The sequence below is a fragment of the Rhipicephalus microplus genome, unplaced genomic scaffold (genome assembly GCF_043290135.1).
Source record: "Rhipicephalus microplus isolate Deutch F79 unplaced genomic scaffold, USDA_Rmic scaffold_14, whole genome shotgun sequence".
NCBI classification, from domain to species: Eukaryota; Metazoa; Arthropoda; class Arachnida; order Ixodida; family Ixodidae; genus Rhipicephalus; species Rhipicephalus microplus.
In genome coordinates, this window is record NW_027464587.1 from 19,845,997 (window position 1) to 19,864,602 (window position 18,606).

Consider the following 18,606-nt stretch of genomic DNA (forward strand, 5'->3'; position numbering starts at 1 on the left):
CATGGGAGAGGCCTTTGTCCTACATTGGAGATAGTCAGTCTGATGATGACGATGATGATGATGATGAGAAGGAGGATGATGTGATACGTACCGGGTAATACCTCGATTGACCGGTTCTTGAGCCGGTTCTCGTTCGTGAGCGCAAACTTGCATGTCTCAGGTGATAAAGGAGGCGACAGCTGCTTCAGTTTCTGCAGGAGGAAAAAGGAAAAAAACGCAACCTTTTAGCTTGCGTTTTAGTAAAACGGGCTAGCTGCGGCGCGCGCGTGCATGTGAAAAACATTTATTCATAGAGAGTTTGCAGGTCTATAAGGGCTCTTTACACAGGGGGAGCTCTTATTCCGGGACCCCACTGGACAAGGCCGCTACCCATGCCCGTTGGACAAGAGCTATTCGAGCCTCCAGCCCTGAGCAATTGAGTAGGGCTGCCTTCCACACCTCTCTAGTAGGAGAAGGGTTAGAGAGAAGGTGAGCATTCATTTGCTATGCCCATACCACGTGAAAGTTATCGGAGACTTCACCACAGTGAGGACACCGCCCATGGACTTTCGGGTCAAAATAATTTACTACTGCAGGGCACAACAAGATGTTGGCCTGCAGGCGCCCTACTAAGGCCCTTAGCAGGCACCGGGAAATACGATGTTGTTCGCAATAGTACACCAGAATTTGTCTGAATTGTAGCAGCGGTTGGCAAGTCTCTGAGCCGGGAAAGCCTGGGTGAGGTGCCCGGTGGTTAAGCGCGCGGGCAGCCACGTCCGCACCGTCGTTACCTTTATGGCCTTAGTGGCCCGGAGTACAAACAGTGCATTTTGGTGAGGGGTTTAAATCTCTGACCACTCGCTTTAGAATATCGTAGGCTAAAGTTGATACCTTGCCCGCCAGATAGTTTTCACAGGCTCGGCGTGAATCTTTAAATATTATTCTAGAGTCCGTGTGCGAGGCGGCAAGTGCTATTGCTTCCTCCTCAGCGCACGTGGAGTTGGAAGCCCGGTAGGTGAGCCCGTTAACGCATTTGTTTTGGTGAACTACTGTGGCCGTGGAAAATCTAGCGGGCGACGGCTCTGCCACATCAACGTAGTATACACCTGGCTTATAACCGTAGTGGTGTTCGAGGGCCACAGTGCGCGCCCCTCGTCTGCCTTCGTGTGTCTCCGAGTGCATGTTTGGAGGCTGGGGAGGGACCCACAGCTTGTGGCGCCACAGCTCAGGAAGTCTGCATGTCTCCTCTGAAATGAAGTCAAGCTTCATGTGCAGGCGGCTTAACAAGCGGCGCCCAGATACCGTCTGCGAAAGTCACGTATATTGGTTGACGATGTGCGCCCCCTTCAATTCCTGATAAGAGTTTAGCACCCCCAGAGCCGACAAAATGGCATTGGAGGTGGTTACCGGTAGGTCTAAAGCTCGTTTTGTAGGCTTCTTCATGTGGTAAACACCTTTCTTAAGGAGAGATGCGGGTAAAAAAACGCGAGTTTTTTTTTTTCAAAATTACCGATTTTTATTTTTGCCTGTTTTGATAAGAGTAGTACCTATACTGTTATGAAAAAAATACACGTCGAGACTTACCTGGAAATACTTTAATATCGCATCTAAAGAGCACAAGGTGCCTGGTAAAAGGTTCCAAGTGTGCAGTCTTCGAGCACCTTGCCATCGATAATGCGCCGCCGCTCACCATTGTTGATCGCATTAGCCGAAGAGTCGAGCCTTAATGTTCAAGCAACAACAGTTTCTTTCGCTGATGGGGCGCAAAAAATAATAAAAAGAAGCACGCTTCTGTGCGCTTTTCGAGCGCCGCAACTGGCTGATCACGTGGTACGGATCGGGGACAGCCATTGGCCGCTGCACGCCTGTATGTGCTGTGAAGCCTATTTTCGGGGTCTATGTCTTGTCGAGCAGCGCAGCCGAACAACGCTTTTCTCGTGTAATTATCTCCGTTATGAATGAAAAAAGCATTGCTCGCAAGTGAAAGCCGCTGTGCGGCACGCTCTGTAGGAATAGGCTACGAGCAGCTGGTCCGATTTGCGGCAGTTGTTACCTTGCGAAAACCAACGCCTCAAAAGTCATTCACACGCGTCAGCCGGAAAGTTCGTGATGCGGCAATGAATGTTAGCACCAATCTTGTGAGGTCGAAAGAGCTCGCAGTGAGAAAACTTAGCAGGGACGACATTGCCATTATGTACGACGGTATGTGGCACAAACATGGTTGTAAAGTGGCATGACACTGGACTTAGTTTCAATTTCGCAGCCATGTCGAACTTATTTCTAGCTTGCAGTTGGCACAAGGCTCTGCCAGATGGAGCGGAAGTTTGGCAAGCGTTTCATGGCCCTGTCTGTGAGCGAAATGTTTGTGGGGAGCCGGTTCGAAAAAGCCCAGAGAGACAAACTCATAGGGTTGGCGTATTTTAGTCGCAGTGGCCACTACAACAAGGTTTGTTCTTTTTTGTGTACACATTTTGTCAGATTTAATGATATGTTTCATAAATAAAAACTCAATTTTAACCTTAAAAGTCGTTTTTCTCAAAACACAAATTTCGCCATTTTTTTCTGTGTGCCTGTCCTTTTTGAGCACTTCTAGTGCTCGGATCTGCAAAAAATTTCGCCAAATTTTTTTCCAAAGTATGGCAAATGCAATTATCTAGTTCAAAATTCAATATTTTATTGTATAATAAAAAATTATGTAAACCTTTACTAGGGTAGGTGAAATATGAACTTTTTAGGTCTATTATCTTTCACGCCTATTCCATATATTGTATGCGCTTCCTAATTCGTAATTTGCATTCTACACTTTATTTCAAACATTATGAGCTATGAATGGTAAAAAATTACGGAAGTTCAGAGATGAAAAGAGGGGGGAGGGTAAAAGGGTTAAGGTTTTCACTTTGTCATTTTGCAGAGATAAAAGTAAGCAACTTGCAAAAAAACTAAATATATATTTGAAATCAGCACAAAACGTTCCATAAACAGCTCAAGTATTATTGCTCTAGGGGGAATATAAAAAAGATGTCTTCGAGAAGCCTCTCCTCTTAACAAGCGGTAATAAAGTGGGGGAAAGTGCGGGCAAAAACACAAACGATCCAACTCAGTAATGACTTTTCTCTCTGGCCTAAATCTTTATGGCGGTGTGTCTTCCCAAGTAGATTCAAGATTTTTTTGAAAACAGACTGACGCCGTAGTTTCTTCTCTACTCAGACCATGGAACGGAGACTTTTCTTCATTTATTCAATACTGCAGACTCGAGGTCCAAGCAGAGTGGTAATACACATGCAAATACAAATACAATAATTGCACAACGAAATAATAAAGGGCAAGGGAAGTTGTTTGGTAGGTTAATTCATTCATCACATGTATAAGTAAGACAGATTCATTCACATATGGTTCTTGGGAAGTACGAATACTTCAGTAGGTCTGTGGGAGCAAAATATGGGATCAAGTCCTTTGGGTGGTGGTGTCTGGTGGGCCGGCTGTCAGTGGTGTCAAATACGGGGATGGGTCTAGAGCTATTTTTTTGTTCAAAAGTTAGTCAAGGAATTCTAATCTAGCTTTTTGTCTTCACATCTGTAGTACGGGAATGTTGTTGGTTAGCATTGAATCTGAGGGTGAGTCTAACTTGGAGTACTTGTTGAATATAGATCTAACAGCTTTTCTTTGAATACGCTCAAGAGTGTATATATTACGTTTTGTATAAGGATTCCATACTATGCTCGCGTACTCTAGTTTTGGTAGCACAAGGGCTGTGTAACAAAATAGTTTAATACTCGTGAGAGCACTTTGAAATTTATGTTTAAGAAGACATAGTTTGTGAAAGGCAGATGAACAAACATTATCAATATGGAGATTCCAAGATAAGTTAGAAGTGGGTGTCACACCAAGAAATTTGTAGAAGTTTACTTGTTGCAGTGGGGAAGACCCTAATATGTATGTATACGATTGTGGATTCTTTTGGCGAGTCACTGGAAGGCACAAATATTTGTTCGCGTTGAGACACATCCCCTATTTGTTGCAACATTCACATATATTGCAAAGACTAGTGCTCAGATCGTTGAAATCGTTAGTGGAACGTATTCGTTTGAACAAAACACAATCATCTGCAAACAATATTATTTCCACACTAAGGTGAACAACATCAACAATATCATTGATATACAATAGAAAGATCAAAGGGCCTAACACACTGCCTCGTGGTGCGCCCGATGTGTCCGGAAGACAGTCCGAATATTAGCCCCCTACATCAACGTGCTGTTCGCGATTATTTATATACGCAGATATCCAGCAAACGAATATTTCGGGTATACTTATTGTTCTAAATTTGGAAATGAGTTTACTATGGGGAACCTTATCGAAGGCTTTGCAGAAATCTAAGAAGAGCATATCTGTCTTACCGCGTCTATCGATTTTTAATGCAAGGGAGTAAAACAGTGTGACGAGTTGAGTTACGGCAGATAATCCTTTTTGAAAACCATGTTGATGCATCGTTATTATAGAGCGTTCTTCAATATACTTGATCATACTAGTAGCTACTATGTGTTGAATAATTTTAAAACATTGTGAAGTTGGTAAGATTGAACGGTAATTTATTAGTGCTAAGCGGTCCCCCTTTTTAAAGTCGGGTACAACGCGGGCTGTCCTTCAGTCACTGAGCAGCTGGGAAGATAACAAAGAACAGCGCAAAATAATAGCCAAAAACTTTGCTAACGATAAAGCATGCCGTTGTAGAAATACGTTCGGTAGGTTATCAGGACCACAGGATGCCTCAGTTTTTGAATTTAGCAACACAGACACCACGCCTGGATAAGAAATAAACAGTGCTTTAGCATAAAGAAAGGCTATAGCACTAGATATACAGTTGAAATCAGAAGTGTTCAGAAATCAGAAGAAATCGGAAGTTCATCTTTACTTGTGATAATATCACAAAGGTTAGTTCTACGATGCCAACATGTCACTCCAAGTACTTCAATGTAATAACAAAAGTCACAGTTTTGTCACAAAGGCCAACCGTTGAATGCATTAGCAACAACTGGGAATCTGACGCTAAGAACGGCGTGGAAATATAAACGTTGCAGCGCGGATTACGCAAAAATTGCGCAGAAAAACAACACACACAGGGCGAGAGTGAACTAACAACGTTTATATCTCGACACTTAACGCACTGTTACAAAAACGACGCAATAGCAATTATTATAAGGCAATATTATAAGGACACTCTCGGATAAATTTTATCGCCGGCGTTGGCGTCGATGCCATGCACCGTATATGTATACGTATCTATATAAATGAAAAGGCAGGAAAGAAAAAAATCCAAGAAAAAAAGACACGAGCATGCGCAATCAAGCGTGAGACCTCCACATCGTGAATTCGAGGCGTTAACCACTGAGCCACCAAAGGGTGCCCCCTTAAACGTTCAAACGACAAGCTATTCATATCTACCACTTACCGCTGTTGGCGGACACCTCAGGGGGCGGGGCGGTAACTATCATGTTTCAGCATTATCAGCAAGATCGTGCAGTGAGCGCGCGCGGCTCTCATCGCTCACGCGTACTTTGACCCACGTAGAGAATAAGAGGTTGTACGCTAGATTGCGCGCCCTTACAGTGGGGGAGAGTCGTACGTCTTGGCTAGCCTTTGAGTTTCGTTGGAACAATTTTGATGTAGTTACCGAGCGCACAAATGTCCCTGCAATCATTTCACAGCAATAGTTTGCGAAAACGGCGCGCTTTTCAGACACAGCGAAGTAACAACTGAGGCGACTATTCGCGTTCATCTGTACCTGTGAGTGCGTTCCGTGCGTAATTTGTGCGTTAGAAACGCGGGGCACGTTTCGACGTGCTTACCAATCTGCGCGTGACCTCCCAATTTGTTGCTACCGTGTTCATTGCTTCGCCTTTGCGGCGAATTTGTGACTTTTCTATAGGTACCGAGGTTAGGTCTTCTGTAACCATGCTTGTGGTGCCGAGCAAAAAAAAAACAACAACAAGGAATCCGTTCAGACCGACGGCAGGAGCAGTAGTCAACTTTGTTCTCTTCTAATCGTGGAGCATACCGTGCGAGGAACAAAGCGCAGGGGTGTGCACAAGCACCTGAGCGCGCCATAATTATCAGGTGGCTGATGAAGATGATGATGGCAGCTAGAGGGCTCCCTGCCCTCCTTTGATAAGTTATAAAGTGGGAAAAACAGGTATCCAAGCCTGCAGAAGTAAAACAGAGGCTTAGGCAGGGGTGTACCCTGTAACCCTTAATATTCATGATGTACCTACAAGGATAAGAGGCCAAATTAGAGCGAAGTGGACTGGGCTTCAACCTTTCTTTCATCAAACAAGGAAACCTCATTGAACAGGCACTACCACCATTGATGTACGCAGATGATATAGTGCTAATGGCCGACAACAAGAAAAATTTGCAAATATTGATGGACATCTGCGGTAAGGAGGGAGATAGGTTAGATTTCAGATTCAGTGAGGAAAAATCAGCAGTCATAATTTTCAACGACAATGGAGGTAGTCGGCTTAAAATACAGGAGGTCACGCTGGAGATAACAGATAAATACAAATATTGGGGCGTATGGATAAGCAACGGGGCCGAGTACCTATGGGAACGCGAAATATACGTGACAACTAAAGGTAACAGGAATGCAGCGGTAATGAAAAACAGGGCACTGTGTAATTAAAATAGGTATGATGTTGTGAGAGGAATATGGAAAGGGGTCATGGTTCCTGGTCTGACATTTGGCAATGTGGCCTTGTGTATGAGATCAGAAGTTCAAGCAAGATTAGAAATTAAGCAACGTGGAGTAGGTAGGCTTGCCTTCGGAGCGCACCGGAATACACCAAATCAGGGAGTACAAGGTGATATGAGAGGGACATCATTTGAGGGCAGGGAAGCTAGCAGCAAGATAAAATTTGAGAAGCGATTGAGAGAAATGGGAGAGCAGCGGTGGGTTAGGAAGGTATTCAGCTACTTGTACATGAAGAACGTCGATACAAAATGGAGGAAGAGAACCAGAAAATTGACTGGTAAATATTTAGAAAACAGCAGGGGGCCAAACCAAAAAGAATATCGGTTAGAAGATGGTGAAAGAAGCTGAGACCGATATGTGGAGAATTGGCATGATTAAGAAGTCCGCACTGGAGGTCTATCGAACTTTTAACAGGAAATTGCGAAGGAAAAGATCTATGACAATACTCGAGGTAGTTCTCTACTGTTTGAAGCCTGGACGGGAGTATTGTAAACCAAGACATATCAGGCCAAATACGAAGGGGTAGACAAGGTATGCAGTGCGTAAGGAGAGGAAGAAGAAACTGCCGAACTTTTGATGATGCTCTGTAAAGGGCTTCGCCCTATAGTTCAGGATGATGGCGCAGAGTTTTTCAAAGCACTTGGGTTTAGGAACAGGGAGGGTAAAATAGAATTTGAGTGGGTAAAATTAACTTGAAGGAGATTATCTGATTGGTGGGTAAAGCCAAGGCACGAGTGAAAATTAAACCCTCGACTGCAAAGTACGAATCCTCAGCCTCACTTTTTAAAAGAAAAAAAATAAATGTAGTATTTAGTTCATTAAGTATTACGGCTTGGTGGCACTAGCTACCGCCCGATCTAAAGGGTGCAGCCATATTCATTCATCCATAAAAAGTAAAGTGATGCACTGGTCCCCAAATAACAGTCTTTGCGATCAGGCGATTGGGTGGGACCTACGTTATAGCGGAGAAGTTCAAAGCACACAACTCTGTTGCTGTCACCAGGTAGGCGGATCTGACTTTGTCGATCACCACGACCTCTTTACGTCCACGGAGCTTGATGGTGACTGTTTTTTGTGTCCTGCTGAGCAGCTTGAATGGGCTCTTGTAGGTAGGCGTAAGGATGGTTAGATACCTTCACTCCGGACAAAACCGTGGCTCGCTGTGGCCTAGTACTTGGTGACAAAAACGTCAGTCGACTATGCAGAAGAAGAAACAGAGATGTTCCATGTAACTGTCTGGATTGGGCGTGGAGACAGTACCTGGCTTGAAAAGTTTCTCAGGAATACGCAGGGTGGTACCACAGACTAATTTCGCATCTATGCAGCCGACATCTTCCTTGAAAGACGAGCGCACGCTTAGCAGCACGACTGCACGACCTTCAGCCCAAGATGAACGAACCTCGCGAGCAATCAAGGCGTCTTTGTGTTGACGGTGAGGGTGTTCAACTATACTAATTGTCGATGGGTTATAGGGGGTAGTATGGCTATAGCGAACTGCGAGCAGCCACGTCAGTTCACGGAAGAGATCCTATTCAAACTGTCAGTGACGACGGGGCGTCCTAAGCATTAGATCCTGCCCCTGGCGAACGCTGAAGCCACGGTAAATGCCGTTATGTTGGCGAGAGGAAACGCTTCAGGCCAGTGTGTATACCGGTCCACACAAGTTAGAATGTAGCGAGCACCTCAAAACGGTGGGTGCGGGTCAATGGTGTCAATGTGAACGAAATCGAACCGAGCATCGGGTAAGCGATATGACAGAATTGTCCATTTTGTGTGTCATCTCGTCTTGAAGCGTTGACAGTAAAGACATTCACGCACCCAGTGCCGTACGTTAGAGTTTACACTCAGCCACACAAATCGGACCCTAATTAGACGCAGAGTAGCACGAACTGCGGGGTGAGTGGGGTCGTGGACCTTGCTGAATGTGTCCCAGCGAAGTTGGAGAGGAAAAAATAGTTGAGTTCGACCCATGGTATGCCGAAAGTTTTTGTGCCCAAAGAAAACAGAAGGGGAACGTCATTACGCACCAGATATGTGGTAGATGAGGGGATGTCCCAAATTTCCACATCTATAAGTTGCGCCGCGGAGATTTCTTCGAAGTGTCGGCGCTGATATGGTGTCAATACGGGAGAGGACATCTGCGGCCTCGTTGACAGGGCCTTCTGTGCATCGAACGTCCGTGGCGAATTCTGACGTACGGTTGAGGTGGCGTATTTCTCGTGAGGTGTAATTGTCATGATTTTCGCGAAGAGAAAATGTCAAAGGCTTGTGGTATGTGAGGACATAAAAGCTTGAGCCCTCCACCAGGTGCCGGAAATGTCGAACGCCTAATTATACCGCCAGTAGCTCATCACCGAACGTGCTGTACTACGTTTTTGCAGGTTTCAGTATCTGCGAGAAAAACCCCAATGAATACCTGAAGTTTCGCTGCAACTGCTGTAACACCGGCCGACGGCCACACTAAAAAGATCGATGATAAGACGCATTAATCCAACATGCAGAGGATGCACCAGCAGTGTGACGTCTGCCAATGCGTTTTTGGCAGCTTGGAAGGACTTTCTGGGGTCAGTGGAGAGGACGGAGCCAAGGTGGTCTTGAGTAAGTCGGTGAGCGGTATGATTATGTGGGCGTTGTTGGGAAGAAAAAGGCGGTGGACGTTGAGCAGCCCAAAAAACTCGTGGAGCTTTTGGATAGATGTTGGGTGAGGGAACTCGCATAGCAATTTAACTTTCTTTTCGAACAATTTAATGCCCTCGCTGGTCACACGATGTCCGAGAAACTCGATGTCTTCGACACCGAAAATACACTTTGCGAGCTTGATGAGACGGCCGTGTTCCTATACCTGAACAAACAGGAGGCGCAAATGGCTGCAATGCTGTTCGGGAGAAACAATAGGTTCGAGAAGGTCATCGAGATATGCAAATATGAAAGATTACCTACACGTTACTTCGTAGATAAATCTCTGAAACGTCTGAGCAGCGTTTCTCAACCCGAACGGCATACGAACGCACTCGAAAATCCCGCGTGGTATTCCAATTGCAGTCTTGGGGATGTCCACTGGCTCAATAGGAATCTGGTGGTAGGTGTCTGAATGTGAGAGAGGGGATAATAATCAGGGACGGTGCGCGCGCTGAGAGCGCGGTAGTCGCCGCAAGGGCGTCAAACTACAACGCAATCATTCCGATGCAAACCGAAGGCGTACCACCCCCCTACCCCTCGAAGGATAAGCGCACGAAAACAATCTTCTACTCCCCGCCCCCTTCGCTTCGCGGGCGAAGTACGCGTTGCAGATGAGGGCGCGTCAGCGAATCGCGACGAGCTGGGCGCCCAGCGTGCTCATTGCGCCATCTTGCTGGTAATGCTGAGAACACGCTATCTCCCATGACATCGGCACTGCAAGGGGTAAGTAGTAGATATCAATGGGTGGCCGTTTCAATGTTGAAGGAGGTGCTCCCTTGTGGCACAGTGGCTAATGCCACGCCCTCAGAAAGGAAAGGCCAGGCATTCGATTGCGCACGCTGTAATCTTTTTAGGATTATTTTTATTTTTTTTTCGTTTTCATATATATAGATGCGTACATATATACGATGAAAGACGGCGACGCGGGCGGTAAGAACCAGCCGAGACTGTTGATATTATTGCTTTCGCAATAAAAGCGCAGCGTGGCGCAAGGCTGGAACCAACACGGGCGCCAGTGTTTCTCCGCTGCTGTGACCTGCTGTTTAGACAGGTGACTAGTTAATATTGCGATATGCTTTTATTGAAAAGACTAGTTGATACGTGAGTTTCGCCGCGTCACATCCTTACGCTTTAGAATCATTCCATTTCTCGGCTGCGCAATTCGATGCTCGTGTTGTGGCAGGAAAGGTGAAGAACAGATCGCGTGCAGGTTCATTCATGTTCTCAGCCGGCGCCACAAAAAGCGATACCTTCGTCGCATACCCCTCAAAATATGCACTGTATACATTTTCATCTGTGTGTGAGAACCAGTCACATTGGCCCGTCTCATTTTCTGTTTTGTAACGGTTGTTGTGTCACTGCTTTCGGTTTCGATGCATAGTCTAGCAACGTTGGTGGCGCTGTGGTCTGTATGGCCGTTCTAAAATAAAGCCGCATTTCCTTTTGTTGTGCTATAGTGACTAGCGTGATGTCTTCTTCATGACCCCAGGCCGTGACACCACATTGGCGATGCGTTTTCATGAAGGCGTTACCTCGCCTGCGGCCACGTCACCTGTCGTGATCTTCTCCGGCATCGAACCACCGCCACTGGTTCTGTTGCCGCAATGGTATCGCATGTTTGAAACCCTTCTTTTGGGCTCCGGAGCATCTGGCTCTACGCCCGAAGGATGCAATGTCCTCCCGCTACACAGTCTGGAAGTTGAGGGTAAACGTAATTTTGAGGGGCGATGCTCCTTTGGATGTGGGTAGTTGTATATTGTAGTAGCCACTTATAGATAGCCTCAAGGATGGCGCCCTAGATGGCCTTTTGTGCATATGTACTTAGAAATATTATCACTAGATGGCATTAGTGTCTTTCGCACACTTGACGATTAAAGAGGAAAGACAGCGCTGTTATAAGAAGAAACCCATAGCATACCAACAGAGTGAATGATGAGGAGTGGGGCGATGCATCCGTGCGTTTTTCCGTTTGATGCACGCTCTAGTTTAAGAACAGAAAGACAGACAGACAGACAGACAGACAGACAGACAGACAGACAGACAGACAGACAGACAGACAGACAGATGGACGGAGCGACTGACGCTTCGCACCACTCCTCATCATACACTTCGTGAATATTCTGTGAGTTCTTTTCCCATTGCCGTCCCATGTGCACGAAACCACTCCCTCTCCCCAGGGTTTTGCCGTGACTGAGACCGATGAGTCAAGAAGCGGACCACAGCTCCATCATCATACGACCAAACCGTCGATGCCTTGATGCAACATTTTGCATTGGCAAGTGCTGTTGTCATGAAATACACCGCGGCACCCATTAGCCAGGCGAGTCCGCACAATATTACGTCGCCACTTTACGAGGGCTTGCTGCTTGGTGTTCTTTCTTCGCCACAGGCTACTCTCTTCGCGACCAGTTCATAGAAGGAATCTTGTCAGAAACTACGTGTGAATGTATAGCTTCATCGCTCTCTTTTTCGCTCGCTGTGCTCGAGGCACGGAAACTTGCAAAGGCTGCTCAGCAAGTTCGTGAGCTTGTTCCAGGGCATGTTCAGAAGGTAACTTTGCGAGACAGTGAGTTTTCATGCTGATGAACGCGGCCGCACTCGTTTTCCCGTTGATTATCGTTGCTGCAGTCAAGCCACCGTCGACAACAGCAGAGTGACTCAGTTTCCCCTTAGCGCTTCAGAAGCTGAAACAATGCGTCTTCGTAGTGTTATCGTAGTGGTTCCTGAGAGCAACGCGCTTCGTCATCCGCCTGTCTTGCACAATGTCAGCACTGTTTTTACTGTGGTCACATTGGGGGCTTTCTAGGTTAGCAACTGCTGACAGCGCCATTCCAGAGCTTCTGTCCCAGAAGTCGACTGCCAGCACTCTCAGAGTGATACTGAAAAGTTAGGCGCTTATATTGTCACGTTTGGGACGACAACCTTCATTTAATGGACTCGTTGAGTCGACTAGCCAAACAGTAGCTTAGATAGACCGTTTTTGTCCTCTTTCACTCATAGATCTCACCCAAGCAGACCTTATGGCAATAGCCCCCTCCCCTTTGAAAGCATCGACTCGATGCTCGTAAAGTAAGAAAGAAATATGAAGGCGTACACAAGCAGATATAGAGAACCAAAAGAGGGAGAGGACCAGTACTCACAGAGCAAATAAGGAAGTTTCGACAACACTTGCGCCAAGCGCAAAAAGAAACGGCGTAAAATACAGAAGAACACAAACAGCAGCAGCAACGCTCAGTCACGGCCTGTCGTAACACGTGAAACCACAAGCGCTACTGTATAAAGTAGGGCTTCAGTCAAACGACATGGACGGTTTCGGGCCGAAGCTGTCAATGAGATCACTCTGCGCCGTCCAGAAACACCTCGTAGGTAAGGTCTGTGACATGTCTAAGAACCTTGTATGGCCAAAAATAACGTCTAAGAAGTTTTTCGGATAAGCCTGGTCGCCGGACAGGGATCCACACCCACACTCGGTCCCCAAGGGGCTAGGTGACATTTCGATGACAGAGGTAGCAACGCCGTGTGTCTACATTTTGTTGGTGACTGGTGTTTATACGAGCTAGCTGACAAGCTTCTTCGGCGTACTGAATGCATTGCTCAGTGTCTGGAGCAAATACAACGCTTTAGTCGCACGGAAACATAGCATCGAGCATGGTTTGCAGGTTGCGTCCGTAAATAAGACGGACAGGCGGAAATCGCGTTGTTTCTTGCTGTCACAAAACGAGTGCTCAAAAAGGGCGCGCCGCCAGATTCTCGCGACGAAACGCCGGAGTGACGCCGCGAGGTCATTGATAAAAAAAGAAAACCAGCATCCAAAGACTCCCCGGGCGCGCGCTCCTCTCTCCTCGGAAGCGTGGGTTCGCCGACGAACCTCTTCTCATCGGCGCCCGAGAAAGCCCTGGAATGTTCTCGATGGAAAGGGGCGTGGCGATGCAGGGTTGCGTCATCCGCCGCGGACGGCCCTTGTACCGTCTCGCGCTTTCCCCCAGCCTTCGCTGCGCATAGCGCCGACGAAACGATGAGAATTTTTTGGAATCTCGCGCGGAAGGTATTTAATCGAGCAGCGGAGATGGGAGATCAGGAGAAGAAGGAAGTTAGCGCCGGAGTGCGTTGGGTATCCCGCCGCGTCAGTCGGTGAAGGTTTTGTCTTTAGTGACAAAGCAGGAGAAGAAGAATCTATGCGCCAGAGTGCGTAGGACGTTCCGCCTTGTGGGCGAAGCCTTTTGTCTTCCGTGACAAAGGGGGAGAAGAAGAGGATTTCCACCTGAGGGGTGAAGGCTCGAGCTACAGGCAAGAGTGTGTGTCTACCGCTATCGAGCGAAGACGCGTGGCAACAGCTGCATGTGTGAAGCCGATGTGTTTCCGGCCAAGAAGTTTGGAGCCTGGAGAGCGGCCAATTGAAGACGCGAGGTTTCCTTGAAGAGAAACTTCGGAGGCAGCGGAGCGACAACACTGAACTTTGATTGAGTGATTCTCGGAAGAGTATCATTCAGACTTTTGTTCCAAGAACTTTGGACTGAATAAGTTTTCTAACTCTTTAGTCTTTAAGTGTCTTGGTTGTTCGATGCATGCGACTGTATTGTAGTGCGTATTGTTGTCTGTGTCCGTTGTTTCTAGTGTGGCTGATTGTACTGTGTAATACATTGTTTGATTGGTGACATGTTGTATTCAACTATTGTCGAGTGTGCATATTTGTGTATCGTTTTTATCTGCCATTATTGAGAATATAATTTTGTTTTGTTTATCAACTCTCGACTCTGACTTGTTCTTTGGACTACAGCCGGCGTCCGCTGGCGCGCCCAAAAAGGACCACTTCTAAATTGTCCACGCTATCGTAGTGGGGTTCGCGGGGCTGATACTTCAGCCCTTGGAATTAGCCTGGCGATTGCCTCCCGAATTAACGGAACCTGTGATAATTATTCTGGCATCCGCGACAAGGACCTTTTGGTGCACAGTGTGTCCAAAGTAGTGAGAAAGCGCCTCGAGTTGTTGATAGTGTTATCGGAACGATTTTGTGTGTTGTTCAGTGTTCTCATTAACGAGTGCAGATTGATTTGTGGGGTTTAACGTCCCAAAACCAACATATGATTATGAGAGACGCCGTAGTGGAGGGCTCCGGAAATTTCGACCACCTGGGGTTCTTTAACGTGCGCCCAAGTGCAGAAGAGTGCAGAAGAGCGTTCTGATATACTGATTTAGGCAGGTATTTTTTGCATGCGGCAAGGTTTTATTTGCGAGACAAAATGGATCTCGAAAAGTTAGTCGCTCTTGGTGAGAAGTTGGGTCTTTCTGGCGCTGAACTACGGAGGTGGGTAAGCCAGAAAGAGAAAGAGGCGGTGGAGAGAAAGGTTCGTAGCCTAGAGAGCCAAGGAAGAAAAAGCAGCTGAGTTGGAACGCTGAAAGGGCGAAGGAAGAAAGAGAAGCAAAGGAGCGACAGCTGAAAGAAGAAAGAGAAGCAAAGGAGCGACAGCTGAAAGAAGAAAGAGAAGTGGAGATGGCAGAAAGGGAACGGCAGCGGCAGCACGAGATGGAACTCGAGCGGCTCCGTTTGCAACAGCGAAGTGAAACTCCGGTCCAAGCTAGAGTTGACAGCAGCAAACTGGAGGACCACGGCTTCCGCTTGAACCCAAGCAAGCTGCTCGTAGCGTTTGATGAAAGGAAGGACGACCTTGACGCGTACCTTCACAGATTTGAGACGATTGCAAGGAGCCAGAATTGGCCGGAAAATCAATGGGCAACTGCTTTGAGTACTTGCTTGAGTGGTGAAGCGCTCAGTGTGTACGGCAGGCTGACGCCGACCGATGCAGCCAACTATGCAATGGTAAAAGCTGCTTTGCTGAAGCGATTTAGATTTACTAGGGAAGGATTCCGGGACAGATTTTGGACAGGAAAGTCAGCTGATGGTGAGACGGCTACGCAGTATGCCGCCCGACTTTGCGATTATTTCGACAGATGAATTGAACTTTCAGGGACAGCGCAGGAGTACGATGAGCTGAGAGAGCTCCTCATTAGAGAGCAACTTCTTACTAGTTGCCACCCAAGCCTGTCGTTGTACTTGAAAGAGAGGAAGGCTGAGTCACTTGAAGGCATGCTTGAATTGGCTGATCAATTCTTGGAAGCGCAAGGTGGAACTAATTTGGCCAAGGTCAAGAAGGAGTGTCCCGAATATTCGAAAATTTCGGCACCCGAACAAAAGAAGCGTGCACCGGAGAGTGTTCCGCGATGTTTTATGTGTAACGGAGTGGGTCATCGCGCGAACAACTGTCGTACTAACTTTACGAGTCCCACGGTCGTAAAATGTTTCAAGTGTGGTCAGACTGGGCACAAAGCAGATGCTCGTCGTAACGGAGTGAGTCAAACTCACCAGGAATCCTGTGTGCTAGCAGCACCGAAATCCGATGGTGATGCCGTCACCAACGGAGTCGTAGAGTTGAAAAATGGGGAGAAACTTCCTATTGTGGGTGCTGTAATGACAAAACAGCCAACCGGTGTTACGTAGGGAATGCCAACGCGGCCTGGAAAAGTTGCGGGCAAGAAGATTACGGTGTTAAGAGACACCGGTAGCTCCACGGTTATCGTGCGGAGAAATTTGGTACGGGAAGGTGAGTTGACAGGCAAAACGAAACCGGTTTGCCTAATTGACAGTACGGTTCGGATGCTTCCCGAAGCAGAGATTGAGGTTGAAACCGCGTACTTCAGCGGGAAGGTTACTGCTCTATGCATGACGAGCCGCTTGTATGACCTCGTCATCGGAAACATCGACGGGGCGCGAGGGCCGAATGATCCAGAATGTTTGGGGGAAGACCCGAAGATGGAGCCGCCGCCGACACAGGGACCGCGAGATGCAGCTGAGAACAATCGCGCGAAGGATTTCACTCGAGCCAAAGGTGAAGCCTGGGCGCAAGAGACAGTGAATGAGAACATCATCGTATTGAATGAGCTTACGTGCTGGGCAGCTGGACTTACGTCAGCTCGACTTCAACCGACCGACATTGTAAAGATGACGGAGTCGGCCAGCCAGGCCCAATGCCTTGACATGAACAAGCTGGTAAATAAACAGACATGACCCGTTGAACGTTATGAGCCGTCAAGGGTGTCGGAAGTGACAACGATGGCTGAGACACCACCTCAGGTACCGTCGTTGGAAGGGGCTCGCCGGAACAAAACAAGGAAAAACAACAAGAGATCAAGTGAGCACCGCAAGAAAGGGCGCAAGCGCCACTCGAAATACATAGGATAGGTGCTGAGGTCGAATGGAAATGTGTTTGACACTACTGAGTGCAATATGTTGTGTTAATGTGGGTGTTATCCTGTGTAACAACTGTATGTCGAGCTAGTCAAAATGTTTGTTACGGTGATGTGATGTATTGTACAATTGTTGTAGTGAGAGAACTTTGTACATTTGTATTGTTTGGAATATGTGATGAAGTGTTGTACTCATGTACCTGTGGTTATATTTCATGTGTTGTGAGAATGATTTACAATGTACTGTTGTATTGAGTGATCTATTGTGAATGTGACGTGTCATGAGCGACGGACTATGTTACAGTCTTTTAGAGTGTGGGGACTGTTCGCGCTCGTTTGTGTGGTTTTGAATATTATGAGATAATATTCTTAAAGTGGGGGCCAGAGTCACAAAACGAGCGCTCAAAAAGGGCGCGCCGCCAAATTCTCGCGACGAAACGCCGGAGTGACGCCGCGAGGTCAACGATAGAAAAAAAAACCAGCATCTAAAGACTCCCCGGGCGCGCGTCCCAGTCCTTTCGGAAGCGTGGGTTCGCTGACGAAGCGGGGTTCGCCCGAGCAAGCCCTGGAATGTTCTCGAAGGAAAGGGGCGTGGTGATGCAGGGTTGCGTCATCCGCCGCGGACGGCCCTCGTACCGTCTCGCGCTTTCCCCCAGCCTTCGCTGCGCATAGCGCCGACGAAATGATGAGAATTTTCTGGAATCTCGCGCGGAAGGTATTTAATCGAGCAGCGGAGATGGGAGATCGAGAGAAGAAGGAAGTTAGCGCCGGAGTGCGTTGCGTATCCTGCCGCGTCAGTCGGTGAAGGTTTTGTCTTTAGTGACAAAGCAGGAGAAGAAGAATCTATGCGCCAGAGTGCGTAGGACGTTCCGCCTTGTGGGCGAAGCCTTTTGTCTTCCGTGACAAAGGGGGAGAAGAAGAGGATTTCCACCTGAGGGGTGAAGGCTCGAGCTACAGGCAAGAGTGTGTGTCTACCGCTATCGAGCGAAGACGCGTGGCAACAGCTGCATGTGTGAAGCCGATGTGTTTCCGGCCAAGAAGTTTGGAGCCTGGAGAGCGGCCAATTGAAGACGCGAGGTTTCCTTGAAGAGAAACTTCGGAGGCAGCGGAGCGACAACACTGAACTTTGATTGAGTGATTCTCGGAAGAGTATCATTCAGACTTTTGTTCCAAGAACTTTGGACTGAATAAGTTTTCTAACTCTTTAGTCTTTAAGTGTCTTGGTTGTTCGATGCATGCGACTGTATTGTAGTGCGTATTGTTGTCTGTGTCCGTTGTTTCTAGTGTGGCTGATTGTACTGTGTAATACATTGTTTTATTGGTGACATTGTATTCAACTATTGTCGAGTGTGCGTATTTGTGTATCGTTTTTATCTGCCATTATTGAGAATATAATTTTGTTTCGTTTATCAACTCTCGGCTCTGACTTGTTCTTTGGGCCACAGCCGGCGTCCGCTGGCGCGCCAAAAAGGACCACTTCTAAATTGTCCACGCTTTGGTAGTGCGGTTCGGGGGGCCGATACTTCGGCCCTTGGCATTAGCCCGGCGATTGCCTCCCGAATGAACGGGACCTGTGACACTTGCGTTGCCGTATTTTATGCAAACGTGATGTATGAAAGAACCCCGTCCCAGCTTTTGTGTTGTGCATCCACGTACATTGACAGCATGTATGCTGCGGTCCTGTTAAGTCTCTCTGTCAGTCCATTCGATTGCGTGTGATAAGCTGTCATTTTTCATTGACTTGTGCAGCTCAATTTGAAAATGCCCTCCATCCTTCGCGCTGTAAACAACGTCCCTCTGTCCATAATCACGCATGACGGGGCACCATGCCATAGGACGATTTGGTGCACGAAGAACTTCGCAACTTCCGAGGCCATGTCACGGGGTAACACTTTTGTTTCAGCATAACGAGCAAGATAATCGGTTGCAACTATAATCCTTTAGTTCCCGGAGGACGA

General features: G+C 47.3%; 1 protein-coding gene across 5 annotated transcripts in view; it reads right to left on the reverse strand.

Moving 5' to 3' along the window:
• LOC119180589 (receptor-type tyrosine-protein phosphatase kappa) overlaps positions 1 to 18,606 on the reverse strand; it is a 631,290-nt gene that overhangs the window by 262,742 nt on the left and 349,942 nt on the right. For all 5 annotated transcript variants that reach the window (XM_075882906.1, XM_075882909.1, XM_075882908.1 and 2 more), the window contains one exon: positions 92 to 191. In XM_075882906.1, the coding sequence (XP_075739021.1) occupies positions 92 to 191 (100 nt within the window). The remainder of the gene's footprint in view (positions 1 to 91; positions 192 to 18,606) is intronic.